This window comes from Equus quagga, chromosome 9, assembly GCF_021613505.1.
Source record: "Equus quagga isolate Etosha38 chromosome 9, UCLA_HA_Equagga_1.0, whole genome shotgun sequence".
Lineage (NCBI taxonomy): Eukaryota > Metazoa > Chordata > Mammalia > Perissodactyla > Equidae > Equus > Equus quagga.
Genome location: NC_060275.1, coordinates 107,390,891 through 107,415,051, shown reverse-complemented (window position 1 = coordinate 107,415,051; position 24,161 = coordinate 107,390,891). Strand labels below are relative to the sequence as shown.

General features: G+C 43.6%; 1 protein-coding gene across 1 annotated transcript in view; it reads right to left on the bottom strand.

Annotated features, from left to right (window-relative positions):
* Positions 1 to 24,161, bottom strand: part of RETREG1 (reticulophagy regulator 1) — a 125,108-nt gene that overhangs the window by 83,380 nt on the left and 17,567 nt on the right. The window contains exons 2-3 of the mRNA XM_046671551.1: positions 8,900 to 9,006; positions 3,411 to 3,441 (exon numbers count right to left, since the gene is read on the bottom strand). Of these exons, the coding sequence (XP_046527507.1) occupies positions 3,411 to 3,441; positions 8,900 to 9,006 (138 nt within the window). The remainder of the gene's footprint in view (positions 1 to 3,410; positions 3,442 to 8,899; positions 9,007 to 24,161) is intronic.

The window sequence follows — 24,161 nt, the reverse complement described above, 5'->3', positions numbered from 1 at the left end:
TAAGGGAAAGCGCCCAGCAGAAATTCTACCGGCAACTTGTAGATGCGTTCCAAGGGCCGTGGATGGCAAGGGCTCCAGAAAAAAAAGGGGCAATGATGCTGTGACCAGTCAGAGAGAGGATCGGTAAATCTGAAAGAACACTGCACCAAAGCGCACGAAGTGCTTTTTAAAACTCCTTTCAAATTGCACTAGCTCTCTTGGTCTAATCTTCCCCCAACCAGAATTAGGGAGCAAGCCTCAGTTTCTTCACCTGACAAATGGGGAATGCCTATACAAAAGCTTAAGGCACTTACCTAAAGGGCCCAGTGTGTCTGCGGTGGGCAGGACTAGAAGCCAAGGCCCACACTGTGGGCCAGCAGTGGGTAGGTGCCCAGAGCGTCCCGCAGGCTGCAAGGGCGCCATCACTCAAATCCCTCTGGTTCTCTTCTTATCAACAGCCTTCAGATCTTAATTTCCCAAATAAATTCTCCCGCTTCAAACCAACTTTGAGAAACCTGACAAACACTCCTTCAGCCAGGTGTCCAAGGTTAACATCAACAGCGATCAACCATGTTGATGATAAGCACCTCCATGGGATGCCATGAGAATGGAGAGAACTCTGCCTCTGGGGTCTTCCTCCGCGAAACCCAGAACTCCAGTCTAATCATGAGAAAGACATCAGACAAATTCCAACAGAGGCACATCCTACACTATATCTGAGCAGTACTCCTCAACTTGGGCAAGGTCAACAAAAACAAGGAAAGCCTGAGAAGCTCTCACAGCCAAGAGGAGCCTCAGGAGACATGGCAACTAAATGCAATGTGGTACCCTGAACAGGATGCTGGTATAGAAAAAGGATGGAAGGCAAAACTAGGACAATCTGAACCAAGCATGGACTTTAGTTAATAAGAATACATCAATTATTGGCTCATTAACAGTGACAAACGTATCATAGAAATGTAAGATGTTAATAATAGGGAAAATGGGGGGGAGACTCTGTACTATCTGAATATGAGATCTCTGTACTATTTTCTCAGTTTTTCCATAAATCTAAACTGTTCTAAAAAATAAAGTCTATTTTAAAGAACAAGAGACAGAAAGAACCAATTGATGGACCTGAACCCACTGGACAGTTCAATTCCTCAGCAGAAATGGATCCAATTCCCTCACCTTTGTAAATCCTTGTCTTGGGGGCGTTGGCAGCCAGTGTCACCCCTCAGGGTGAGCCTAGACGCGTCTGCAGGAAGCGAGTAAATTCCTACACAAGGAGCTGGTGACGAAACGTGGGCCCGCAAGATCCTATCCCAAGTCTTATCCCTATCAAATTACTTTTTCCGTGTCAAATTATTAATTTGAAATTAATCAATTTATGGAGATTTTATTTGAAAAGTTGCTGTGTGGGGGTGAAACTTTATTGCTAGATGGAAATGTTTTATTACGGAAAAGGCTTAAAACATTAGTTTTTATTTCTATCAATAAGGCTTGAAAATGGAGTTCTTTTTTTTAAGTCCTAAGGAGGTTTGAATCAAATATAAAATGCATTTCAAACTTTATTTGTTGGGTAAATTAAAATATTAGAAAAGAAAATGGAAAAAAATTTTAAGTGAGTCATGATACATATTTTATTATGATTATAGAAATTATGTCATCATTTCCATTAATATACCTTAAATTTTTGTTTCCCAATTCACAAATTACTCCACTTACATGAATACAAACTTTCTGTCATTCATTTTAAAAAGAAATTGAAAACGTAAGAAATATGTCTCATCTGCTGTAATTATATAACTGTCAGGTCAGAAACTTATTTTCTGCTTAAGAACCATGTTTTAAATCCTCAGTTTGCTTCATTCTCTTACTACTGATAAAACTATGGCAGTAAAGAAAATTATTGCCCAGGTATAACTGTAATTTAAAATAATTCTAGAAATTCATACTGGTCAAACTACATATGAAATTTCTTTTCCTCACAGATTTTTTTTATTGGTTTCCAAAACTACACTGCCTAATCCAGATACTACTTCCAGCTATGACATGCTCTTATGGTTCTCAGGTTAAATGTTCCTCCTAAAAGATGACGACGCAGAAAAGCTCATGGAAGCATGAAAACAGCAAAACACATTGCAACAAATTCCAAAACACACAGCTATTTCCCAAACCATCTCAAATGAGTAACTTAGAGTTTTCTCCATCTTTACATTCTGTAAGGAAACTTCTATCAAATATAAAGAGAACCTGAAACTGCTTGTGCAGAGATGGGAACATCAGGCCCCAGAAAATATCTCCAGGCAAATGACTGTCAGAGGCGGTGCTGGTCCCTCCTGGGGCCACGCCATCCCTCCCACGCATCCTGCCGCCTCCCAGAGAACCACTGGGGAGCAGATTTTTCTTCTTATATCCACTGTCTCCCTCTGCTGAGCCTCTTGGCAAGCTTACATTCTGCCCATGAAAATTTGGGATCTAAAACAAAGGAACAAGCAAGCATTCGTAAACTGGTTCTAAAATTAGCCTTTTTACCTGAAATAAGCATTATCTCCCTGAGCACAGCTTTTAAAGGTACATTATATAAAATACCAGGTTATGCTTTTTCATAGGATTTTTAATGGCATTATTTTGTCCTCCTTTTGGAGCATTCATTTCATGCTGTCCTCTCTGATGCAAATGGAGCACCCCAACCATCTCTCTTTAAGTAATACAAGGATTTCTAAGGCAGAATTTTAAAAACAAATACCTATAAAGATTCCTTTTACAGGAATATTAACCCTTATACTTTCTTCATTTTCCCATTTCTTACATGCACACTGGGTGAAGTGAATTATGGTCCCCCCATCAACTGCCCTAGCTCTTTTCTTTTCCATTTGGTATCAGCACCTTGACTTCAGGACGGGTGACAGCAAACGAAAAGGGAACTATTTGCCTCTGGCTGGGCAAGGAGTCCAGAGGTCGGTCAACATTTACTGCATTCTCACCCTCAAGAGCCCTCACTCCCTCCTCTTCTTCTCATCCACCCCAACATCCTCTGAACTGACAGCATGGTTAACCCTTCAGGAATGTTCCGGAAGATTCCACAACTCAGTATTGCCCTGTTCTTCTCTCACTCAGCAGTGCTCACGCCCAACAATGAAGTCCAGAAGGAAATCCCCCATGAAAACAGCCCCCCTCTTCACTTCCAGTCCTCACACATTCTGACTCTCACACATTACGCTGCCCAATAGTATAGCAAGACGTGAACTAGTTCCTCAAAGGAGTCCCAATCTTATCCTTGTCCTCGATTTGATTGTATTTTCTTTTATTTTCCCATTCTTGTAAGTTACTATAGGATTTCAGTCCCTGTCATTAAAATATTATTTCAGAGACAGGACACGTAGGCGGCGCAGTCACCTCCCCCAGCCCGCCCTCCATTAGCCATGACATGAAGGCAGGCTTCCTACCTTTCACTGAGGCTTCTCCACAACTGCGCACCTGCAACAAGGAGGAATAAAATGTGAAAACTTAACTGACGTATTTTTCTCCTGAGTCATCTCTCAACTTAAAAATATTCCAAGGTATTTAGAATAAAATGCTTAGATCTTTAAATTTTATAAACGATCCGATCATACAGTGTATACCTTTGGTACCATGACTAATTCAGGCAATTAGTCCAAAATATTTATTGAGATCCTACTTCCACGCAAAACACTTGGAAACCATGTGGGACAGAACACAATATAACACGCGGTCCCACCACAGGAACTTCACTGTCCAGTGGGGCAGCCACAATGTCCACTCAGGTAACTATGACCAAGGCAGGCAGTGTACAAGAAGCACAAACCATGTGAGCCCAGGAAAGAGAAAATGTGCCTGCTCCAGAAAGCACCAATGAGAGAGGCGACACTTAGGTGAGCTTTGAAATGGTGCGGACAAAAGAGGAACTAAGGCAACCGTTAACTGAGAAAGGAGATTCTTATCCACTCATTCTTTAGGTGTTTTGAGCTTATATCTGGGCTCAAATGAAATCAACAGAAAAAAAGGTATACCTAGATCTCATTTGCTTTCTCAGTTCCCTAATGTCTTTCTTCACTGGACTATGTATTGATACTGTACTCCCAGCTACCCACTTTAGTGAAGCTCAGTATAAGAAATGGCCATGAGGCAGTTTCTGCATTTTGCATCAAATGCCAAAGATGCTGTCCTTTTTGTTCTTCAGTATCCCCTATCAAAGATCTTTGTGATAAACTCTTCTTAAAATTTAGCCCCAGGAAAATGTTTCTCAAAATTGCTTGCATCCTTTCATCAGATTATTACAATTGTGCAGTTGATCTGGTTTCCCTTTTTGCCTTGGCTGCCAGTAAGCACAGGGGTGAATCTCTTGGTCAATTATGGTCACCATATTAGACTCCTGTTCTTCTTCTAGATCTCTTTTAAATAGTCTTATTTTTTAGTGCCTTATAAGCTGCCTCAAATACTTTATGGTTGGATGGCATATCAAAACAAAGCAAATAAACAACTCAAAAGAATCCAAGGAATTATGAGCACTAGCAATGTCTCAACTAAAGGTGGAACACTGGATAGACTAAATTCTAGAGGCAACAACTCTTCTTGTCATATGATATTTCTCTGAGAACACTGGAGCCAAGAGTGGAGAAAGCAGATAACAGTATGGTGTGTTGGTTTGTTTGCTTGTTTTGGTACTAAAAAATGGAAAAATGAGTATGATTGCTAGTGAAGGGTAAGGACAGCAGCACTGCAATCACTGAGCATAGAGCAAATTGGGGCTGCCTAAGGCTGAGGGACAGTGCCCTGGCAAGAGACTGAGCAGGAGGAACCAGTCTCATAGCCCAGTGGTTAAGTTGGGTGCGTTCCACTTCGGCAGCTGGGGTTCGGTTCTCAAGCACAGACCTACACCACTCCTCAGTGGCCATGCTATGGTGGTGACCCACATACAAAATAGAGGAAGACTGGCACAGATGTTAGCTCAGGGCTAATCTTCCTCAAGCAAAAAAAGAAAACTGGCAACAGATGTTAGCTCAGGGCAAATCTTCCTCAGCAAAAAAAAAAAGAGGCTGGGCAGGAAATACTTAAACTGAGGGGAAAGAGCTGCTTCAACAGGAGCAAGGGGCTGGGGAAGGTGGACAGAAGGGTGCAATGATGACTGACCTCAAGCCTTTGCAAGGGCTAGAGACACAGTACTTCCAAAGGCTAGGGTCAAAGATGAGACCACACTAGTAGATGAGTGAGTCCAGGTTGTCACAGACACCATCAGGGTACAAGCTGGAATGACAGAGAATGGAGGGTGCATAAAGGCCTATAGTCTGTAGGTGACGAGTCCTGATGGGTCCATGTTCAACCGCAACCAGAACGTGGCATAAATAGACAGTGTAGATTTCGCAGAAGGAAAGGCATAGACAGACAGGGCTTGAAAGCGCTCCACGGGTAGCCGTGCAAAGGCCTCCTGAGCCCTCCTCCCACTGCACAGCGCAGCAGTTAGTTGAAGAGGATCTTAAAGAGAGCCGCGGGTGGAAATTCTGGATCTTCCGCAATGACTGAGAAGGAGAAGGCGGTCGAGGAAACGTGCAAGGCCGCAGGAGCAGTCTTCCACAGTGCAGATGAGTTTCCCAGGGCCCAGACGAAGGGGTTAAAGCAGAGGGCACGCACTCAAGGTACACAACAGTGAGTGGGAGAGAGAAACCCATCACAGCCAGAGGTTGCTCATGCCGGTGACTCAACCCAGGGACACTGGCCCCTGTAGGTTTCACAAAGAGTAATTCACAAGAAGGGATCTCCATACTTTTGTTCACGCACTTCATACTGAGCATCTAAGATGGTATTAAAGGTACTAATAGAGGGAGAGGCAGGATACAATTAAATTCTTAACAATAGAAGTTTAATATCTCTAGTCAAAAATGTGAAAAGTGGGGAAGCTGAAGGAGATGGAAAGAGACAGGACTGCCCTGTGTGCCCTGATGATGTGGTTGTCCTTTCCTCGTTGCTGTTGGTGTTGCTGTAAGCCAAGGTACCCAGTGAGAGCGGCGGGCAGTTCTGGTTGAAGCCATGGAGTTACCCTCACTGCATCTGGATCGGACTTGAAGCCGAGGCTGTGCCTCCTAGAGACCAATCCATCATGGCAGGGCCCTGGCTGAAAGGCCTGCAGAGTCAGGCTCCTGCCAACTATTTACAGGGCTCAAATGCGTCTTTGTCCTAAAAGACTTCACTAAAGAGGACGAAGCAGGCTCCAGTGTTTCTGCAGTCACAGACTGGTGAACGCTGGGAAAGCATAGTAATTAATCCCGTTTCTCCTTTTTTTTCCATGCAGTAGAAATGCTGTATTCAGAGCTATGTCACCTGGTGAAAACCCTGAGAGAGATTGGCCTGTGACAAATGCCTGCCCTACAGGGCGGAGCGTGAGAGCTCCACTTGGGCAGAGAGGCTGGGGGGTGATGCGTCTGGATCCCACTGGAAGCCCAGCACCTACAACAGGCCCCGGCACAGAAGGGCGCTCAACACAGGCTCACTGATGCGTGGACAAGCCCCATGTTGTTCTGACTCTGTGTCCAGGGTGGACAGAGTAGGCCATTCCTGTGCCCAAGGCGCTTCTCTTTTACACTCTTCTTCAGCCCTTACCCAACCCTACGGTATAAGGATGATCTTCCCATTTCACAGGATACAGAGGTTCAGATTATGCAGGGGGCTGAATAACAGCCCCCAAAGATATCAGGTCTTAATCTCTGAAACCTGCAAAATGTCACTTTATGGAAAAAGGGATTTACCACATGGGATGAAGTTAAGGGTCATGAGATGGGGAGATTATCTTGGATTATCCAAGCGGGCTCCAAATGCACTCACCAGTGTCCTTGCAAGAGGAAGGCAGCGGGAGACTTCACACAGAAGACGAGAGGGTGGCGTGACCATGAAGCCAGAGACTAGACTGATGCGGCTACAAGCCAAGGGCACCAGCAACTACCAGAAGCTGGAAGAGGCCAGGAACCCTTCCCTGGAGCCTCTGGAATCTCAATTTTGGCCCAGCAATACTGATTTTGGACCGTGAGAGAAGAAATTTCTGTTGTATTGAGGCACCAAATTTGTGGTAATTTGTCACAGCAGTCATAGGAAACTAATGCAGTCTATGATGGGGCCTCTCCACCGCTAAGAAATGGAGACAACCAGCTCTTGAAAGGCTAGTATTCTTCCAACTCTACCACCTTAATTTTTTCAGGGACTGAATCTTTGCAAGGTAGAGGTTCCCTGCAATCCGTGAGTATGAACGTTCCATGTGTGCAAGAACACCAAGCCAATCAGTCAACGCCAGGAGTGATCTCTGTGTGAGGGGCAGAGAGTGAGCAATAGACAGTTATAAAGTCTTTCAACTTCATCCTTGGCCTCCACATTTGTCTGTTCCTTATAATTTTGCCCATACTGGGGCCAAATTTGATACACTGCTGAAAATACGAAGATGCTCAGCATGGCCCAGAGTCAGCTTACTCTACCGAGCTAAAATGGCTGCTGATAAAACTTGTAAGTGGCTATTTCTTCTAAGATTCCCGAGGGAGGTCCTAGGGGGTGAAAATGTTACAAAATCTATTTGAGAAAAATGGGCATTTCCCTATCGGTTATGACTCAAGGCAGAAACATGGGAATCACCATGCCCTGATCTGACTGACCCTTACACAAAGCCCCAGCTCTGAGACGCTCCACCTTAATCCATCTGCAATGAACAGAAAGCATTAGGGCAGGTGCCTGCTGGGGTTAGAAGCTAGGAGTTAGGTGTCTGTTCTCTGAAACAGAAAAGGGGGAGGTGGAAAGGGAGAGAGGAAGAACGTGTGTGAGAATATAATCTACATGCGCAGATTCACGAAAAGCAGTAACTGGACACAAATGAATTTGTTCACCTTCCCAGAACACAAGGAGGAAGGAACCACCTTCAAACTCTGAGACATACCAATGGAAAACTATCTTTCTGAACGTGGTTTATACATGATTTAGTTTAAGAACTGTAAAGACTTGAAACATAAACCCGCTGTAAAGCACACCATAGAACATCACGCTTGCAAACCTGTGACACTTGCCATCCCTGCTCCCGGAGTTGGTGTAGGGAGAGGGTGCCTGCCACCACGCAGGTCTCCGTATCCCTGCCAGGGCCAGAACTCCCGGCGCTTCTCATGGGCATCAATCCATATGGGCCCCACCCAAAATTATCCCTCTGTTTGGGCTTACATTTAGTGGGGTTACAAATGCCTCACTGTAACCTCCTCTTAGCTGATTTGATCAAATCAATATCACATTTAGGTTCATAGGGCTCAAGTGTTTCACGGAGGGATTTTTGCCCATTTACAAAAACTAACCCAAACCCTGGTAGACGAGGCCCCCCCATGTATGGAAAAGTTCGACTGAGATTTATAATATAGTTAAATTACTCAGAAAACACAACCAAATTTTTTAAATAATTCAAGTTCTTACTTTTAAACTTAATGTTTAAAATTAATTCATTTTTTAAAATTTATTTAACTATTATTTAACCGTTTTTAAGCCCTGAGTTAATTGTTTTTCTCCATTGAGGCAGAGAAAATTTGTATATAAACTAGTTCATTTCCCAATGGTCCAGTTGCATCATGTAGGATGTAATAAATATTTAACTGTTATCCTCACTGCAGCCTGTTTAAATAATAAAATGGTATTTAAAATAACAGTGCTTAGAGAAACCAGCACATGCAAACATTTTGCCCGGGAGAAGTAGCCATGACTAGGGACAACATCGGTTAAATAAACAACACGTATTAAATAAATAAATGTTTAATAAACATTAAAAATAGCAAAATCAATGCCTCCATCATCTGTTTTCTTGTTCCTTTTCAAAGGACTACTTGGTTAATATGCTTACACAAAGATCAGACATTCAGAGTCTAGAAAATTAAATACCACAAAAATGAATTCTGAGTTTTCTTACCTCTTGTTCTAGACAAAACCATATCCTTTATTATTTGCATAATAACATGGCCAAGCATCATGACGGAAATCAGATGATACACTCTCCAGGGAGTCAATGCAAGGAACCTGTAACAGCAAAAACAGAGAAACCGCCCTTTCAATTTCAGGATTTGTATCTTTTTTTTTAAAATTAGGTTCAGTTTCCACCATAGAAACAAAAATACATTCAATAATGATTTCACTTTTCAAAATCACCCCAAAGTGACCACATGAACGTTATTTAATAGGCATCAAAGTCAGCAAAATAGAAGCTCTTGAGCCATGTGTACTTTTGTGTTAGGCTTTCTGTTCTAAACACTCATTTGGGCGGAGGATTTGCTGGCTTGGGTATGGTCCAAATGTCGCTCTGCTAACAGATGGAGACTGGAATTGATCTGAAACAGAATCATGACGGGCTAAACAGACAGACTGCAGGATGTTCTCAGGCGCACAGTGTAGCTACGGTCCACGCCCTTCACTTGCCCTCCTCAGTCTCATGTTTTGCTTTTATGCCATATTCATTTGTTTAACTACTACCAAATCCCCATCCATCTCTTAAAAATAGCAGTTATTAAGGATCCAATTTGCTAGCCCTTTCTCTTTAAGATCACTGCTCTTTTGTCTATCTGCCCATCTCCTCTCCAGAGGGAAACAAAGAATTCATTATCATGAACAGCACACAGACCCTGCAGTACATTTTTTTGATCGGGCTTATAAAGAAATGGGAAGGCAAAGGAGTCACAAGGAGCTTTGAGCCTTCATACAGAGGTCGAAGCCTGTTTTACACAAGTGAATTGGTCAAGCTGCCAATTAATGTTAACTTTGATGCAATCTTCACTCATAGAAAAATTAACAGATATCTCATTTAATACTAGTTGTAACGCACTGTAGGCTATATAGAGAAGTAAAGAACACATGCACACTGCCTTCTAGGAACTCACTCACTCAACAGAGAACGGAGCACAGGCCGAGCTAACAAAGTCCAAGGTAACGAGTCTGTGCTGTAACAGAACATGAGCAAGGAGCAAAGAAGGAGGAGGAATGATTAACTCTGAATCAGGGAAGATTTTATAGACGTTGCACTTGAGCCTCGTCTGGGAGGATGCGTGCAATTCTGAGGAAAACGGAGGCTGTTCCAAGTGGAGGAGACATCATGAACATAAGATCAGGACCAGAAGAGGGTGAGGTGTGGTCTGGGGTGGTCCCTGCAGAGGGACATGGATAAAGGAGAGAATCGAGAGACTGACAGAGAGAAGACATTGAGGAGACAGGCTGGGGGCAGACTGTGGCAGGCCCTGAATGGTATGCGAGGGTGACAGAGAGTAAGCCAAAGGTACAGAGTAGGAAAATAGAATGATGGGTGATTTAGGAAAATGCCTGGGGGCAGTAGAGAGGATGAGGTGGGGCAGGGAGGAAGCATGGCGTCCAGGACATCTACTAGAAGGCCATGCAATGTGTTTGGTGAGAAGTGGTCAACATGAGACACTGGTGCAGTTGTGGGAAAAGCCCTCCACCATCAGAAGGTGGGCAACCCAAGCCCCAGCTCTGATTCTAATGTTAACTGCATGTGTGACCTGGGCCAGTAAAATGAGCAGGTAGAATAGGTCAGTGCTTCTCAAACATTGGTCTGCAACTGCCACCAGGTCAGCTGCCTGGAAAGCTTGTTAAAGTACAGATTCCCAGACCCCAACCTCCTCCCCCAGGTCCTCTGAAACAGGTGGTCTAATTACTAGTATTTACATTCAATACATATTAATTTATGGAGTGCCTATATTAACCCAGGAACTGTGCCACCAAAAGGGTGAACAAGAAGCATGGAGGGAAGGAGCAGACATGAAAGATAAGCCACAATGCTGACATCCATGTCTTCAGTAACAATAATTCACTCTTTCATCATGGACCACTACGTGCTCTATGTTTTGAGCTCCTATGTTTGTTTTAACTGAGGTTACTTTCTGGTGTTTGTTTTCTTTTTGGCCTACCTCCTTACTATCAGTTTATGATTATTTCTTGCTCTTGTCTGTGTGCCAGGCTCTCTCTGTTTTCCCCACCTCATATTGAAGCAGCTGTTTTCAAAATTTTTGATGGTGACCCACAGTAAGAAATTCATTTACATCTAAATACACACAAATGGAACCAAAGTTTCAAAAAAGAATATTTATCCTTACAGTTTGTAATGCCTTCTGATACCTTCCATTCAATTCTATTATATTTCTAAATGCTGACTGCGAAATGAGCTGTAACTCACTGCCTTAGAGGGAATCTGTCAATGTTACGTTAGTATGTTTCACTAGAATGGCCTTCTTTGCAGAGTCAGGCAAAGCCCTAGGAGACAGAGAAAGTTCCCTGGAGTTTAAAGGTCCTTAGAGCTAGCCAGGAAGCCATATAAGTATCTTTAAGAAAAAAAAAAGAAACCTAAAGAAATGCAAAACCAACTGAAGCAGTGAAGGTCATTAGTTATTCTCTTAGTGGAAGCTACAAACTTCCAGGAACAGAGAAATTAGGTAATGACAGGACATTGACCCACAGCCCTGGCTGCCAGAAGACCTCATCTGAAGGGTGTTGCCACAGCAACTCCAAAGAGCACTGGGGATGCTGTGTGTCCTGGGCAAGGGTCCAGCTGGCATCTTGGCCAAGGGTCTCGTTGGTCCTTAAGAATCCTCAGCCAGATGAGAAGTCAACCTTAACAACTGCTTGAGAAGGTAATGCCAAAATTGTATGGGCTTACATATCGTTTCCCTGATAGTGTCTTTGAACCCCAAGAATTAAACATAGAAATGTCTGAGAAATGAATCCCTAATATTAATAATTTGTATTTAGAAAAACTTGCAGATGTTTGGTATTTTATTTATACTGTTTAAGATGACTTGTCTCATGGTTCCAATTTAAATACGTAGTTGTATAATTTAGACTTGTGATTTGATATTAAAATCTTAGGAACACTTTTGAGTTTAATTTATTCATTTTACAGGAATTGCCTAATAATTTGGGAGGGCTTGCACTGTTAAGACAAAATCATTTTTTTAAAACTTCTACTTTGGTAAATTTCAAACATAGACCAAAGCCTAATAAAGCAAGCCTCAAAAATTCTCCATTCATGGCCAATCTTGTTTTTTTCTATATTCCCACCCACTAAGCTTCCCCTACTCTAAGAAAATTTGAAGCAAATCCCAAATATCATATAAATTAATTTGCCATGTATCTTCAAAAAGAAGATTTTTTTAACCTAACAACAATACCACTGTCACACCTTAAAAAATCATTTTAGGGGCCAACCTCGTGGTGCAGTGGTTAAGTTCAGTGCACTCCGCTTTGGTGGCCCAGGTTCGTGGGTTTCGATCCTGGGCCTGGGCCTCCACCACTTGCCAGCCATGCTGTGGCAGTGACCCATATATAAAGTAGAGGAAGACTGGCACAGATGTTAGCTCAGGGGTAATCTTCCTCAAGCAAAAGAAGAGGAAGATTGGTAACAGATGTTAGCTCAGGGCTAAACTTCTTCAGAAAAAAAAAAAATTGTTTTAATTCCTTAATGTCATCAGATATCCTGTCAGTATCCACATTTCCTCAGTCATCTTTTGTACACACACACACTAAAAGACTGTTTGAAACAGGATCTGAAAAAGTCATACACTGAAAGTGATAGGAGTATTTTAAGTTTCCTATAATTTATAGGTCTCCCACCATCTCCCTTTTTTTTTTTTTTGCTTGAAATTTTTTGTGGAAGAAACAGACTTGTTTTCCAGAATCTCAGAATTGCTCATCACATCCTTGTGGTTTAGTTTAACCTTTTCCTCTATTCCTTGAGCAGACAGTAAAAACTGGTAGTTGGATTTAGAGGTTTGACCAGATTCGGGTCAAATTTTTTTTTTCTGTAAAACTACATGACAGGTGGTGTGTGTGTTTCCATCAGGAGGCACTCACTGCCTGTCTGGTGTCTACATTTTTGCGATATTAGCAGCCACTGACGATGACTGCCTGGCTATCAATCCCTCAGGGGCTACACGAGGTGAGAGCCCATCATTCTCGCTTCAGGCATTAGCTGCATCCCATGCTCAGAGGAACTTCCCCTCGTCAATGCTTGATTAACCTGAGAGGCGGATCTCACAGGAAAAGCAGGATCCATACTTGATTCTTTCTGTTTACCTGCTTTCAAGATAATGAGGCAGTTCCTCAGTATCCTCTAAAGGTTACCACGTTGGTTTTCTTCATTCCTTTTTTTTTGTGGGTGAGTGTTACTGTGAACATATCTGAGGTGCTTCAGTCCACTGCAATATTATCCCTACTGATGCTCAAGTGTCCCTTATGCAGGTTGGGTCTCGAGTCCCTTTGGTACCACCTTAGTAATCTTGGACAATGAAGAACTTTGAAGGGACACAGAAAGTATGAAATTTACAAATGGTAGTTTAAAAGGCTGAAAGGAGTATAAGTAAACTTTTTAATGCAAGCAATCATTCACCAAAGACTGTCTTGAAAACAGCTGTTAAAATTTGCTAGACTTATAAACAAAATAAGTTATGCTAGCTAAAATTGAAAGCTCAAAGAAAGAGGAAGGTTTTGAATTTGTAATATTACTAAATCAAAATTTATTTTTTGGGGCCGTCCCCAGGGCCGAGTGGTTGAGTTCGCACGCTCTGGTTCAGCAGCCCAGGGTTTCGCCGGTTCGGATCCTGGGCGCGGACATGGCACTGCTCATTAGCCCATCCTGAGGTGGCATCCCACATAGCACAACTAGAAGGACCCACAACTAAAATATATACAACTATGTACTGGAGGGAACTGGGGAGAAAAAACAGAAAAAAAAAAAAAAGATTGGCAACGGATGTTAGCTCAGGTGCCAATCTTTAAAGATATACATATATATTTTTACAAAGTAGCCAAAGTCATTTCCCACTAATCTTTTCTTTATGTGAAAGCTGTCTTTTAGGATGTCCACACAACCCGTCTGCCGGCCTCAGGTGATTCTGAGGCTGGTGCTCTGCAGCGCCGCTCAGAGAAATGCTCCACTTCCACCTGATCTCGAATTCCCTCAGTGAGAATCACCCACCTCAGCTGAAATACATCTCACAGGAGGACGCTCACCATCTCTTGCGGCATCCAATTTCCTGCAGTATCCTACTATTAGTGGGGGAAGGAGAAGTTCCGTCTCCATTCCATAACGAGTGTCTGTCTGACACTGGGCTAGCTGCAGGGGACCCACTGATGACTACATCCTAGCCTGCCCCAGCCAGGCCGGGAAGCAGACAACTCAACAACTATATTTAACCGAAGTCCTATTCACAATGCTGTGGGAGCAGAAATGAGAGCCCATAATTGCCCAAGGAAGTCAGAGAAAGCTCTCAAGAGAAGGTGTCATTTAAGCTTTGGCTTCCCAGAAAAGTCAGACTTTCCCAGGTGGAAAGAGACAAACGTATTCCAGGTTGGGAAACAGAGTGAGCAAAGGGAACTGTAAGAGTGCAATGAGACTCGAACAGGAGAGGGAGAAGGCTGGCCCCTCACATGTGCCTCCCTTGACCAGTGGAACTAGTCCTGCCCTCTGGAGCCAAACCGTGGAGGGACAAAACAGCTGATGTCTAGGGAGGGCAAGCACTGTTCTAAGAACTTTGCGTGTATTCACTCGTTTAATCCTTATAACAATCCCATGAGGAAGGTACTACCATTGCCCCCATTTCACAGATGAGCAAAGAGAGGTTAGGAAACCTGCCCAAGGCCCCAAGACTAGGGAGAGGGTGGGACCAGGATGTGAGTCCAGACAGCCTGGCTCTAAGCTGGCTCTCTTACCACTCTGTCCAACTACCTCCGAGATGCAAGTTTCTGCCTCTCCATCCACCTATTATCACATGAAAACAGCTGGAAGGACTGTCACCAATTTGCGAGAGTGTGTCTACCTGGGTGTGCTAAACTGACTTGAGAGATTTCAGAAGCACTCCTCAAAGACGCCAGCTGCCACCACCAGAGTTGCAGACACTGGGATTATGTGCATGCCTCCCTGAAGTGTTGTCTTCTTCAAGAGAAACCTCCCTGCTTCCCTCACCTCTCCCCGAGGCGTCCCAGCCTTCCTCCCGCCAGGCGCCAGGTGGTGACTCTTCTCATCCCAAATGCTCCCACTGGGCATCTGGTCCAAACAGATTGAGGGAGCCAGGAGGGACCTCAAATCCCTTTATTCTGGACTCTATAGCTCTACCTACACAGCCTTTAAAAAAACATCAATAGACTATTTTTTAGAGCGGTTTTAGGTTTACAGAAAAATTCAGCAGACAGTACAGAGAGCTCCCATGTATCCCCTTTGCTCTGCAGTTTCCCCAGGTATTAACATCTTGCATCAGTGGTACAACTGATGAACCAATATTGATAGGTTATTAACTAAAGTCCACAGTTCACAGGAGGGTTCACTCTTTGTGTTGTACATTCTATCGGTTTTAACAAATAAATAACGTCATGTATCCACCATTATAGTAGCACACAGAGTATTTTTACTGCCCTAAAAAATCCCTTGTGCTCCCCATATTTATCCCTCCCTCCTTCCCCCTGAACCTCTGGCAATCACTGATCTTTTTACTGTCTCCAAGGTTTTGTCTTTTCCAGAATGTCATACCGTTGGAATCACACAGTATATAGCCTTTTCAGACTGGCCTCCTTCACTTAGCAGTATGGAGTGAAGGTTCCTCTGTGTCTTTTCGCAGCTTGAAAGCTCATTTCTTTTGATTACTCAATAATATTCCATTATACAATGTATCATAGTTTATTTATCCATTCACCTACTAAAGAACATCTTGGTTGCTTCTGATTTTTGGCAATTATGAATAAAACTGCTATAAAAATTCACGTGCAGGGTTTTATGCAAACATAAGTTTTCAGCTCATCTGGGTATAGCCTTTTTTGTTTGATTTTTAACAGCTCTATCAGCATGCTGGCTTATGCTGAATTTTCAGGCAGTTAAAACCCCCAAGGATTCTATTTTTCAGATGTATCTAAGTATGCCCTATTAAACTTGTTCTTGTTTGACACAGCCTATCATTCAAACCTACAGACCTCAGTGGTGGCATCAATCACATTGGTTCTCTTGTCTGGCTTTGTGACACCCGCACTTTTGATATCTGCGTGTCCTGAGTCCTCATCCACACTGATCAAAGATGTCAATCAGTACTGGCGTCCTTCACTGCCCATTAGCAGCCATTCCCAGAGGGACCGAGATTCATGAATCAGCACTTCACGAATATGGAGTCCACCCAGTCTGCCACTACATTCGTGTCCGTATTTCTCCATCTTATCCACAAAGACATAATAACAGATTTCCTTCAACATCTTGCTGAAACCTATCGCATCCCTAAGGTTTAAGTATCCATAAGTGCTTGGCTGATGCTTAGAATTACTTTGAGCTATGGAACAGTTCTCAGTAGAAGAACTAAACACCATTAGAACCTGCCAAGGAGTGTCATGGTGCACCGCCCGATCCAAGCCCCAGGGTGACCTTGCTGATCTGCTCACTCACCGAATTCACACGTGGTCACCACCTTGCCCATGGAGGAACTCTGAGGCAAAGATGGCCACACACAGGTGGTTAGAGGATTCTTGAATGCCGCAGAACAATTATCAAGAGATGAGGTGGGGCCAGCCCCATGGTCAAGTGATTAAAGTTCCACGTGCTCCACTTCAGTGGCCTAGAGTTTGTGGGTTTGGATCCAGGTGCAGACCCATTCCACTCATCAGCTATGCTGTGGAGGCATTCCATATACAAAATAGAGAAAGACTGGCACAGATGTTAGGTCAGGGCTAATCTTCTTCAAGCAAAAAAAGAGGAAGACTGGCACAGGTGTTAGCTCAGGGCTAATCTTCCTCACCAAAATCAATTACTTAAGTAATTAAATGTACCGTTAAAAAAAGAGAGATGAACTGTTGTCAAAATGCAGGATGCCCAAGAAATCATGAGAGGCAGAGTGATAAAGCACATACTTTGAAGGGGGGGGGGGGGTCTGTGGATATACATCATTCTCATTCAGGGTGCTACATAATTTTCAAGGTTCAGTGCAAGATAAAAATGCAAGATCCCTTCCCATCAGTCTGGAGCCTTAGCCCACAACAAAAGGAACATCCCCAAGATATTGCAGCCTCCACTCCTGGGATGTTCGGGACCTGGATCCAGGGTAGGTATGAGGCCCCTGCACAGTTGTCACTAAATGCACTGCGTCATTGCCAGCCAGGGAGAGGACCACGACCATGTGCCTGAGGAGGACACTTCTCACACCTGTCCTCAGGACCCTCCACAAGGGGCAGATGGCCACAGTGCAACACAAGATTCCCCTCATTGACGTAACCCAGCCAATTCCCTGGGAAGAGGACCCCGGGCAGTCACACAGCACAAGATGGGGCGGGGGAGACTGGTGCCAAGTGGCAGAGAGGGGGCAGCAAGAACTCCTGAATGTGAGCTGAGGCTCCGCACCCCTAGTGCATACTCCATTGTCCCATCAGACTTCACAAAACACAGATTCAAACACAAAAGTACTAAGAATAGCAAGATAGCACCCACAGAGGATTCATCTCCAAGTGCGGGGCCCTCTGAACACGGGGTTCTGTGCGACACTGGGTCGCCTGTTTAGCCGGCCCTACCCTCATCACATCTTGGAGGGGAGGTCCCATCACAGTGACCAATAAAGGCTTTTCTTCTTCTTAAAACAGATTCTAGCTCAATAAAAAAGGCCATTGACTCTTGTCTTTGTCCAAATTAGCATACGGACCTGTGACAACACCAATGCACCAAGAACTGAGGACATTCAGAAGCACTTCCAGTCCCTAGGTGTCCAGCTATCAGAAACAGCTTCCTATAGACTGATGGACCTTTCACAACCAACTCCAAGAAAAAAAAACCTGCTGCATCTTTTAAAACTAAAATATCACGTCTGTTTACTAAAACAGTTACATATGCTTCTTTTAGCTGACATTTAGAACATAACTTTTATTTGACAAAGGATAGCCCAGATTTTGGAAACCAAGACAGGCAAATATTATATATGACAACTATAATATACATATACATATCATGATAGGTAAACATTACATATGATAATTATATGCTATCTAAACATATGAAATTATATATAAATATAATTTTATAAACATAAAATTATATGTATATAAGAATACTCATTTGTCTTATAAAGACATAATTTGGTGTACACTGTAGCTGCTACTGCAAAGGTAAAGTTCTGGAAATCATTACGTGCACTTTCCTTTAGCAAGTAATGTCCAATTTCTCCATCTCAACATGACGACTGCTTTAAAAAATACCACATTCCCAGCTGACTCATGTTCAGCCCATGGATGATTTCTAGCCATGCCAGGATAGCATCATTTCTGATTCATTTTTAAATTAGATAAATTTGCCGATTTGCTTTTTCCTTCCTGTTTTTTTATTTCTTCTACATTTTCTTCTCTTTCATTCTCTGATCAGTAACAGTATTTTCAATTTTAATCTGGTTTGCAAGTAACTGCTGCAGCCCACCTGGTATTACTGGGATGGTTTATAAGACTAGTCTCTCCTCTGTTATCTGGGTCAGCTAAGAAATAAGACTCAATCCATTTGCTCAGAGACAAAGAGAATGTAAGGAAAGCAGGCAGAGATTCAGAGAAAGCCTAAAAGACTGCTAAGGGTCAGGCCTTTACCAACTAATGGTAAAAAAAATTAGAGGAGGCAGGGGAATCCCCAAATTAGGTCCATTTTGGAATGCACCATAATTTTAAGTAGAAAATTTTCCTATCAAATCCTGGGCTTTGACTAAAATCCAATTAGTCTGCATCTGCTGCTCAGAGCCACATGTGTGAGAGTGCAGCACTGCCTCCACGAAGATGCCCAACAAGGAAATGACAGGCTGGGAACTAAATCATGCTCAGGTGATCTATCCTGTTAGCTTTTTGTGCACCAGCATTCAGTGCCGGGCCAAGGCCACAGCTTTTCCTTGTCCCTTTATTGATTTTCGAGCATTCCACATACATGTGGGGCCTTGGGTGTGCCTGCTCAGGCTCAGCAATGGAGGAAGTCATGGCAAAGTGGCCACTGGCCAGAGCACCTGGACAACTGGGCTGTGTGGACGATTTACAGGATGAAAAAGAAAGTGGAGGTACGAGCAAACTTCCGTGGAACTCCACTCAGCAGCTAGCCAAAAATCCCTATAAAATTTGTTTCAACTAGTTGTGTATCTATTTGACAAGGAAAAGCTAACTAAATCTTCCATTACTTCATGATGAGTTTCACAAGGCCAAAATAAATGGCTCAACAGGATAAATTTCTTATTAAGCAAAGAAAAGGACAGTTAACAAAAGCAAACAGAAAAAATTTCTTTGGCAATGGATGAAAAGGATAATATTTAGTTCGTCCCATGTGTAAAAACCTAACCCATTTTGGGCAAAGTATAACCCACTTTGTACTATGAACTGAAAAGTGTCAACAGCTAAAATAGACATTTTTTGTTTTCAAAGAAAGAAAGTCTATGGACAAAAGCACTGGACCCTCCATAGTTCTGATGTGGGAACCAATCTGCAGTATTTGCTTTGTGACTCTTTCAAAATAGAGATACAGAAAGGGGTTTTGTTTTCCTTTACTGAAATCTATACAACCACAGACTTCGCCTAGATAGAGTCCTTTACGGATATTGGCTTTATCCAATATCACGGTGGATAATATAATATCACAATGTCATAAGAGGCCCTTCTCTTATCACCGTGATATTGGTGGATAATATAATATCACAATGTCATAAGAGAAGGGCCTCCTAAGGTTTAATGATTTATCCAACTTTCCTCAAAGTCCACATCATCACATTTTGCTAGAAAATAATTCTATCTTCTCAAGAGTTAGGCACACTGGCAGCCATCTACCTTAATATCACAAAATTCTGAAACTCAACTAAAGCTGGCTTTAATTTTTCCTGGCCTTTTAATACAGATCATGAAATATAATGACTAATGATGTTATGGGAAATTATACTATGCACCATTCAGGGAAAAAAAAACTACCCAATAAACTATGACCCTCTGAAGAGTAAAATTCATCCCAATTTCAGACCTGTTTAAACATGCATGTATGTTGGAGAGAGAGGGATATATTTCTTAACGATCAGCAAAACATAGTTTTAAATAATTTGGAAGAAAAGAGTTATCACAAAGTGGAGCGAGAGAAAGTAACAATTTGATTAATTACAAATGGTTGATTAAATGAAACTTAGAAGCTGTTGTTTCTAGAGAAGTATTTCTTTAGTTGTGATAAGAAAAAAGTGAATTAGAAGCATGAGAGGAGAGAAATATGAAGAAAAAGTAAAAGGGTGAACTTCTCTCTACAGGGAGATGAGAAATTCTGGAAGACACTCATAGTCGGGCAAATGTTGGGTCACAGGAATCAGAACGAGTCTGCTGCAGTGAAGGAGGGAAACAGCTGGCTCCAGTAGAAACCGGTGGTGATAATCCAGCGAATTCAGGGAATGTGCCCAGCTCAGCAAGGCATGGTGGAGAAACCCACAGGACGGTGGGGAGGCGCAGCGGGAGTCTGTGTTCTTGAGCCCAGAGAGTGGGAGAAGCCAAAGGCACAGCTGGAGCAGAACCAAGTCCATCTGAGGTCAAGGCAAAGCAAAATCAGGCCTGCTGTACTCCTGCTTTGCGATGGAAGTATGAGAAAAAGCCATGAGTGAATTGAGTCAGGAGCACATGGGGCAGTGCAATGGGTTCTTCAGCTCCACCTAGTGTGTGACATCTGCCCATCCATACGACCTGGTACCTTCTAACCAAGAAGCTGAGTTCCAAGCAGGCTGGGTGAGTCAACCTCTGCAGCCTGTTTCAGCTCCTGGCTTTTAAATGCACGTTCAGCTGTGGTCAACCACTCATCAGCTCATGTCCACATGCCATTCAAGAGCCCATCCCAACGGACCTGACCCTGTCTCAGGTCCCCCAAAGGAGTTCAGCCGCTCTGCAGTCCTGAGACTAATGGCATTGCCACAGCTGTAAAGATCCTCTTGTTTTTCCACTGCCTTCCCTCTGAAAACCCAAGGATGCAAAGAACTGAACTTCAGCCCCTGGGCTTCCATGTGGCACCCACCCTGCCTTGGTTCTGTCCTGTCGGTCAGCCTGGGTCTCCAGCCCATCGCAACTCAGCTCCCTCTCCTCCCCCTTCTCGGGAAGTCTGCCAGGGCCCACTAGCCCTAGCTCCACCCTATCCCTTTCCAGGTGAACGGATCTGGACCCTACCCTAACAACCCAGGGTCACAGCCACGTACTGACGGGTGTCCAGGAATGACCGCTCCCTGTCAAGATCCTAGGCTCAGCGACAAGATTTCACGCGCTCTCCCTCCCAGTCTGAGGCCACAATGTTCCAGAACCAGGACTAAGGCTTCTACACACCTTGGGCCAAGCGTCTGGATTGAACTGCCTGCTCCAAGGTCTACTTCTATGTCAAGGTTAACAAGCCCTGCAGTTGGCCCCGTCAGCCCCATGGATCTGAAGACGCATCCTGTTTCCTCCTAAACTCCCTACTAGGAGGACAGACATTCTCTCAGGCTGCTACACTCAGTGAACAAAAACAGACCAAGACTGAAATATCTGAACAAACTGTAAGAACTTGTACAGATCAGAACAAACAAGGCACTTAAGACCAGAGGGACCACAGTACCCTGCCTTACACCCTGTCCTGACATACTTAGTTTTGGACAATAAGTTACGTGGTCACACTACTAAAGATCCAAATGAACACATGACACAGAGAAGCGACTGTCTAATTTGTTTCACATGTCCAAAACATAAAAGAGACTGGGCACTGAATTAGTAATTCTGTCATCCTGGGAGGGCTTTTTGTCTGAAGGCCAAGATCAAGTGTCCTTTATTATCAGTAGACTGAAGCTGCCCTGCTCAGCAGAGCTGACCCAGGGTCACCCCGTTTATGAACACGCCCCTCTCTAAGAACAAGGGTGAGGAGCCTCCCCACCCAGACATTCCCTAAGTATCAGGAACACCACAGCCAGCAGTTGTGCCAGGAAAACAGCACCCGCTCTGCTTTCTTATTCAATGCCAAAATGTTCAAAAGGCAACATAATACCCAGAAAGGGGTGTGGACTCCTGTCACTGCAGTTTCCATAGACACATACAGGTGACAGAACAGTGGTGACACTCATGGGTGTCTGTCCCCATGAACAGGGAACTTAAAGCTGGTGATTATAATCCCACTTGGTGCAGCTGCCCTGACCAGCACAGGGTGGGAAATGTTTTCAAAACTTGAGTGAAAAAAGAAAAGGAAGGGACCAGCCCAGTAGCATAGTGATTAAGTTCGTGTGCTCTGCTTTGGCAGCCCGGGGTTTGAGAGTGCAGATCCTGGGCACGGACCTACACATGACTCATAAAGCCATGCTGTGGTGGTGTCCCACATACAAAATAGAGGAAGATTGGCACAGATGTTAGCTCAAGGCCAATCTTCCTCACCAACAAAAAAGAAAGAAAGAAAAGAAAAGGAGCTTGTGGTGTGTCCAGTAGATGTCCTTCTAGTTGCTGGCATGGAAGGGGAATCATGGCCTGTCATCCCCAGCACATAGGGAGCTGTGACTCCCTGTTACACTGTGCCCAAACCTGAGACACAGGAGAAAGCAGTGGCAAATATCTGGGCACCAATATTATGTATCAGGAATGTCCACTCCAGGCCCACACACCAATGGCCACTGTCCAGCTGGATTTGATTGGCAGGGCTGCCTCAAGGCTGGAGACTATGTTACATCATCCCAGGTAGGAAAGCCCTTTCTGATTCTTCCCTATGGGTCCAGTTTAAAAAGAAGACAGAAACAGAGAAAGGGAATGTCTGTGTATGAGCCTCGCAAGCATGAGAGAGGACTAGCAGCTGCCTCACTGACCTCAGTCCTCAAAATTCCCTGGACTCTGTTTCTGGAACATTCAAAACTGAGAGTGAACCTGGGATGAGAATGATTCTCTCTTGATAGCTGTCAATTCTTCAGGGTCCCCCAACTTCAGCCCCTGATCTGGGACGTCAAGGATTCCTCGCAGGGTTTGAGGAGCAGCCAAGCAGAGCCCCCTGAACAACGCAGGTTACCCTGTCCACTCAGACAGAGGGAGCACGCACATGGGGGCACGATCCTGCTATAACAGAAAAGTCCTCCCACTTCACACCTGGTCAGCCCATTAACTGAACCTGGACCCTGAAGTGCAAATTAATTTACAAATTAGGCTTCCTTCAGCTATAAAGTTATTTTTATTTAACACAATACTTTTAATATTTTCTTTTACATTTTGTGATTTTCAAAATAACCTTCAGTAAACAGCACAAACAAGTGATAACACCAAATCTAATGGAACATTTTTAAGTGGGAAATTGTGATTCTGAAAAAGAACCACAGGGCAAGGGCACTGGCCTGAGTGAATTCATGGCCTGTGGGCCGCAGACTTGAGGCCAGCTGTCTCCACAATCCTTACTGTTACTTTGTGAAGTACCTATTTCCTACAAAGGAGGAAAGCGAAGCTCAGAAAGATTAAGTCACTTAACTGGGTTCATCCAACTAGAAGCCAGTTCACCTCATCCCAGAACCTCTATTCCCCAGCCCTACACACACGGGCACACACACGGGCACACACATGTACACCCAGTCCAAAAAGCAACTGAGAAAAACATCTACTATAACACAGAATAAATATAAAAAGATAAGGAAATTGGCAAAGGGAAAATAAACCAAAGAAAAGATTACTCAGGGCTAAGGTTAGCTCGTAAGAATTCCAGCAAAGAGTTGAGATGGAGGAAGACAGTCACAAATTTGGTTCTGAAATGACCTCTTCAGAGTAAGAACTTGATACTTCACCATTAGAGGACCCCTTTTTACCCCAATAAGAGGAGGAGACAAGCTAACACACTGAACCTTTCCATATGTTCTTAATCTGAAAAGAACCAATCAATAAAACACAGCAAGTGAATAAGTGAAATAAGCGAACATCACAGCCAACCAGCCCAAGCTCCCTTGGAAAGCCCGAGAGCCACAGGAATGATCTGAACAGCAATACCACCTGCCTTGTTGAGAGTGAATCTCTGGGGATGTTTGTTTTTAATCCTTCTCACTATTTGCCAAAAAGGAGCTACAAAATAGGAATATAAGAGAAATGGTGATTAGATGTGTCCTAGGAGGGAATAAAGCCACCTTCCAACACACACAGTTTACAAACTCACTGGGCTGTGCTAGAAGGTGCGACCGTTACCCAACAGGTTTGTCCATCCT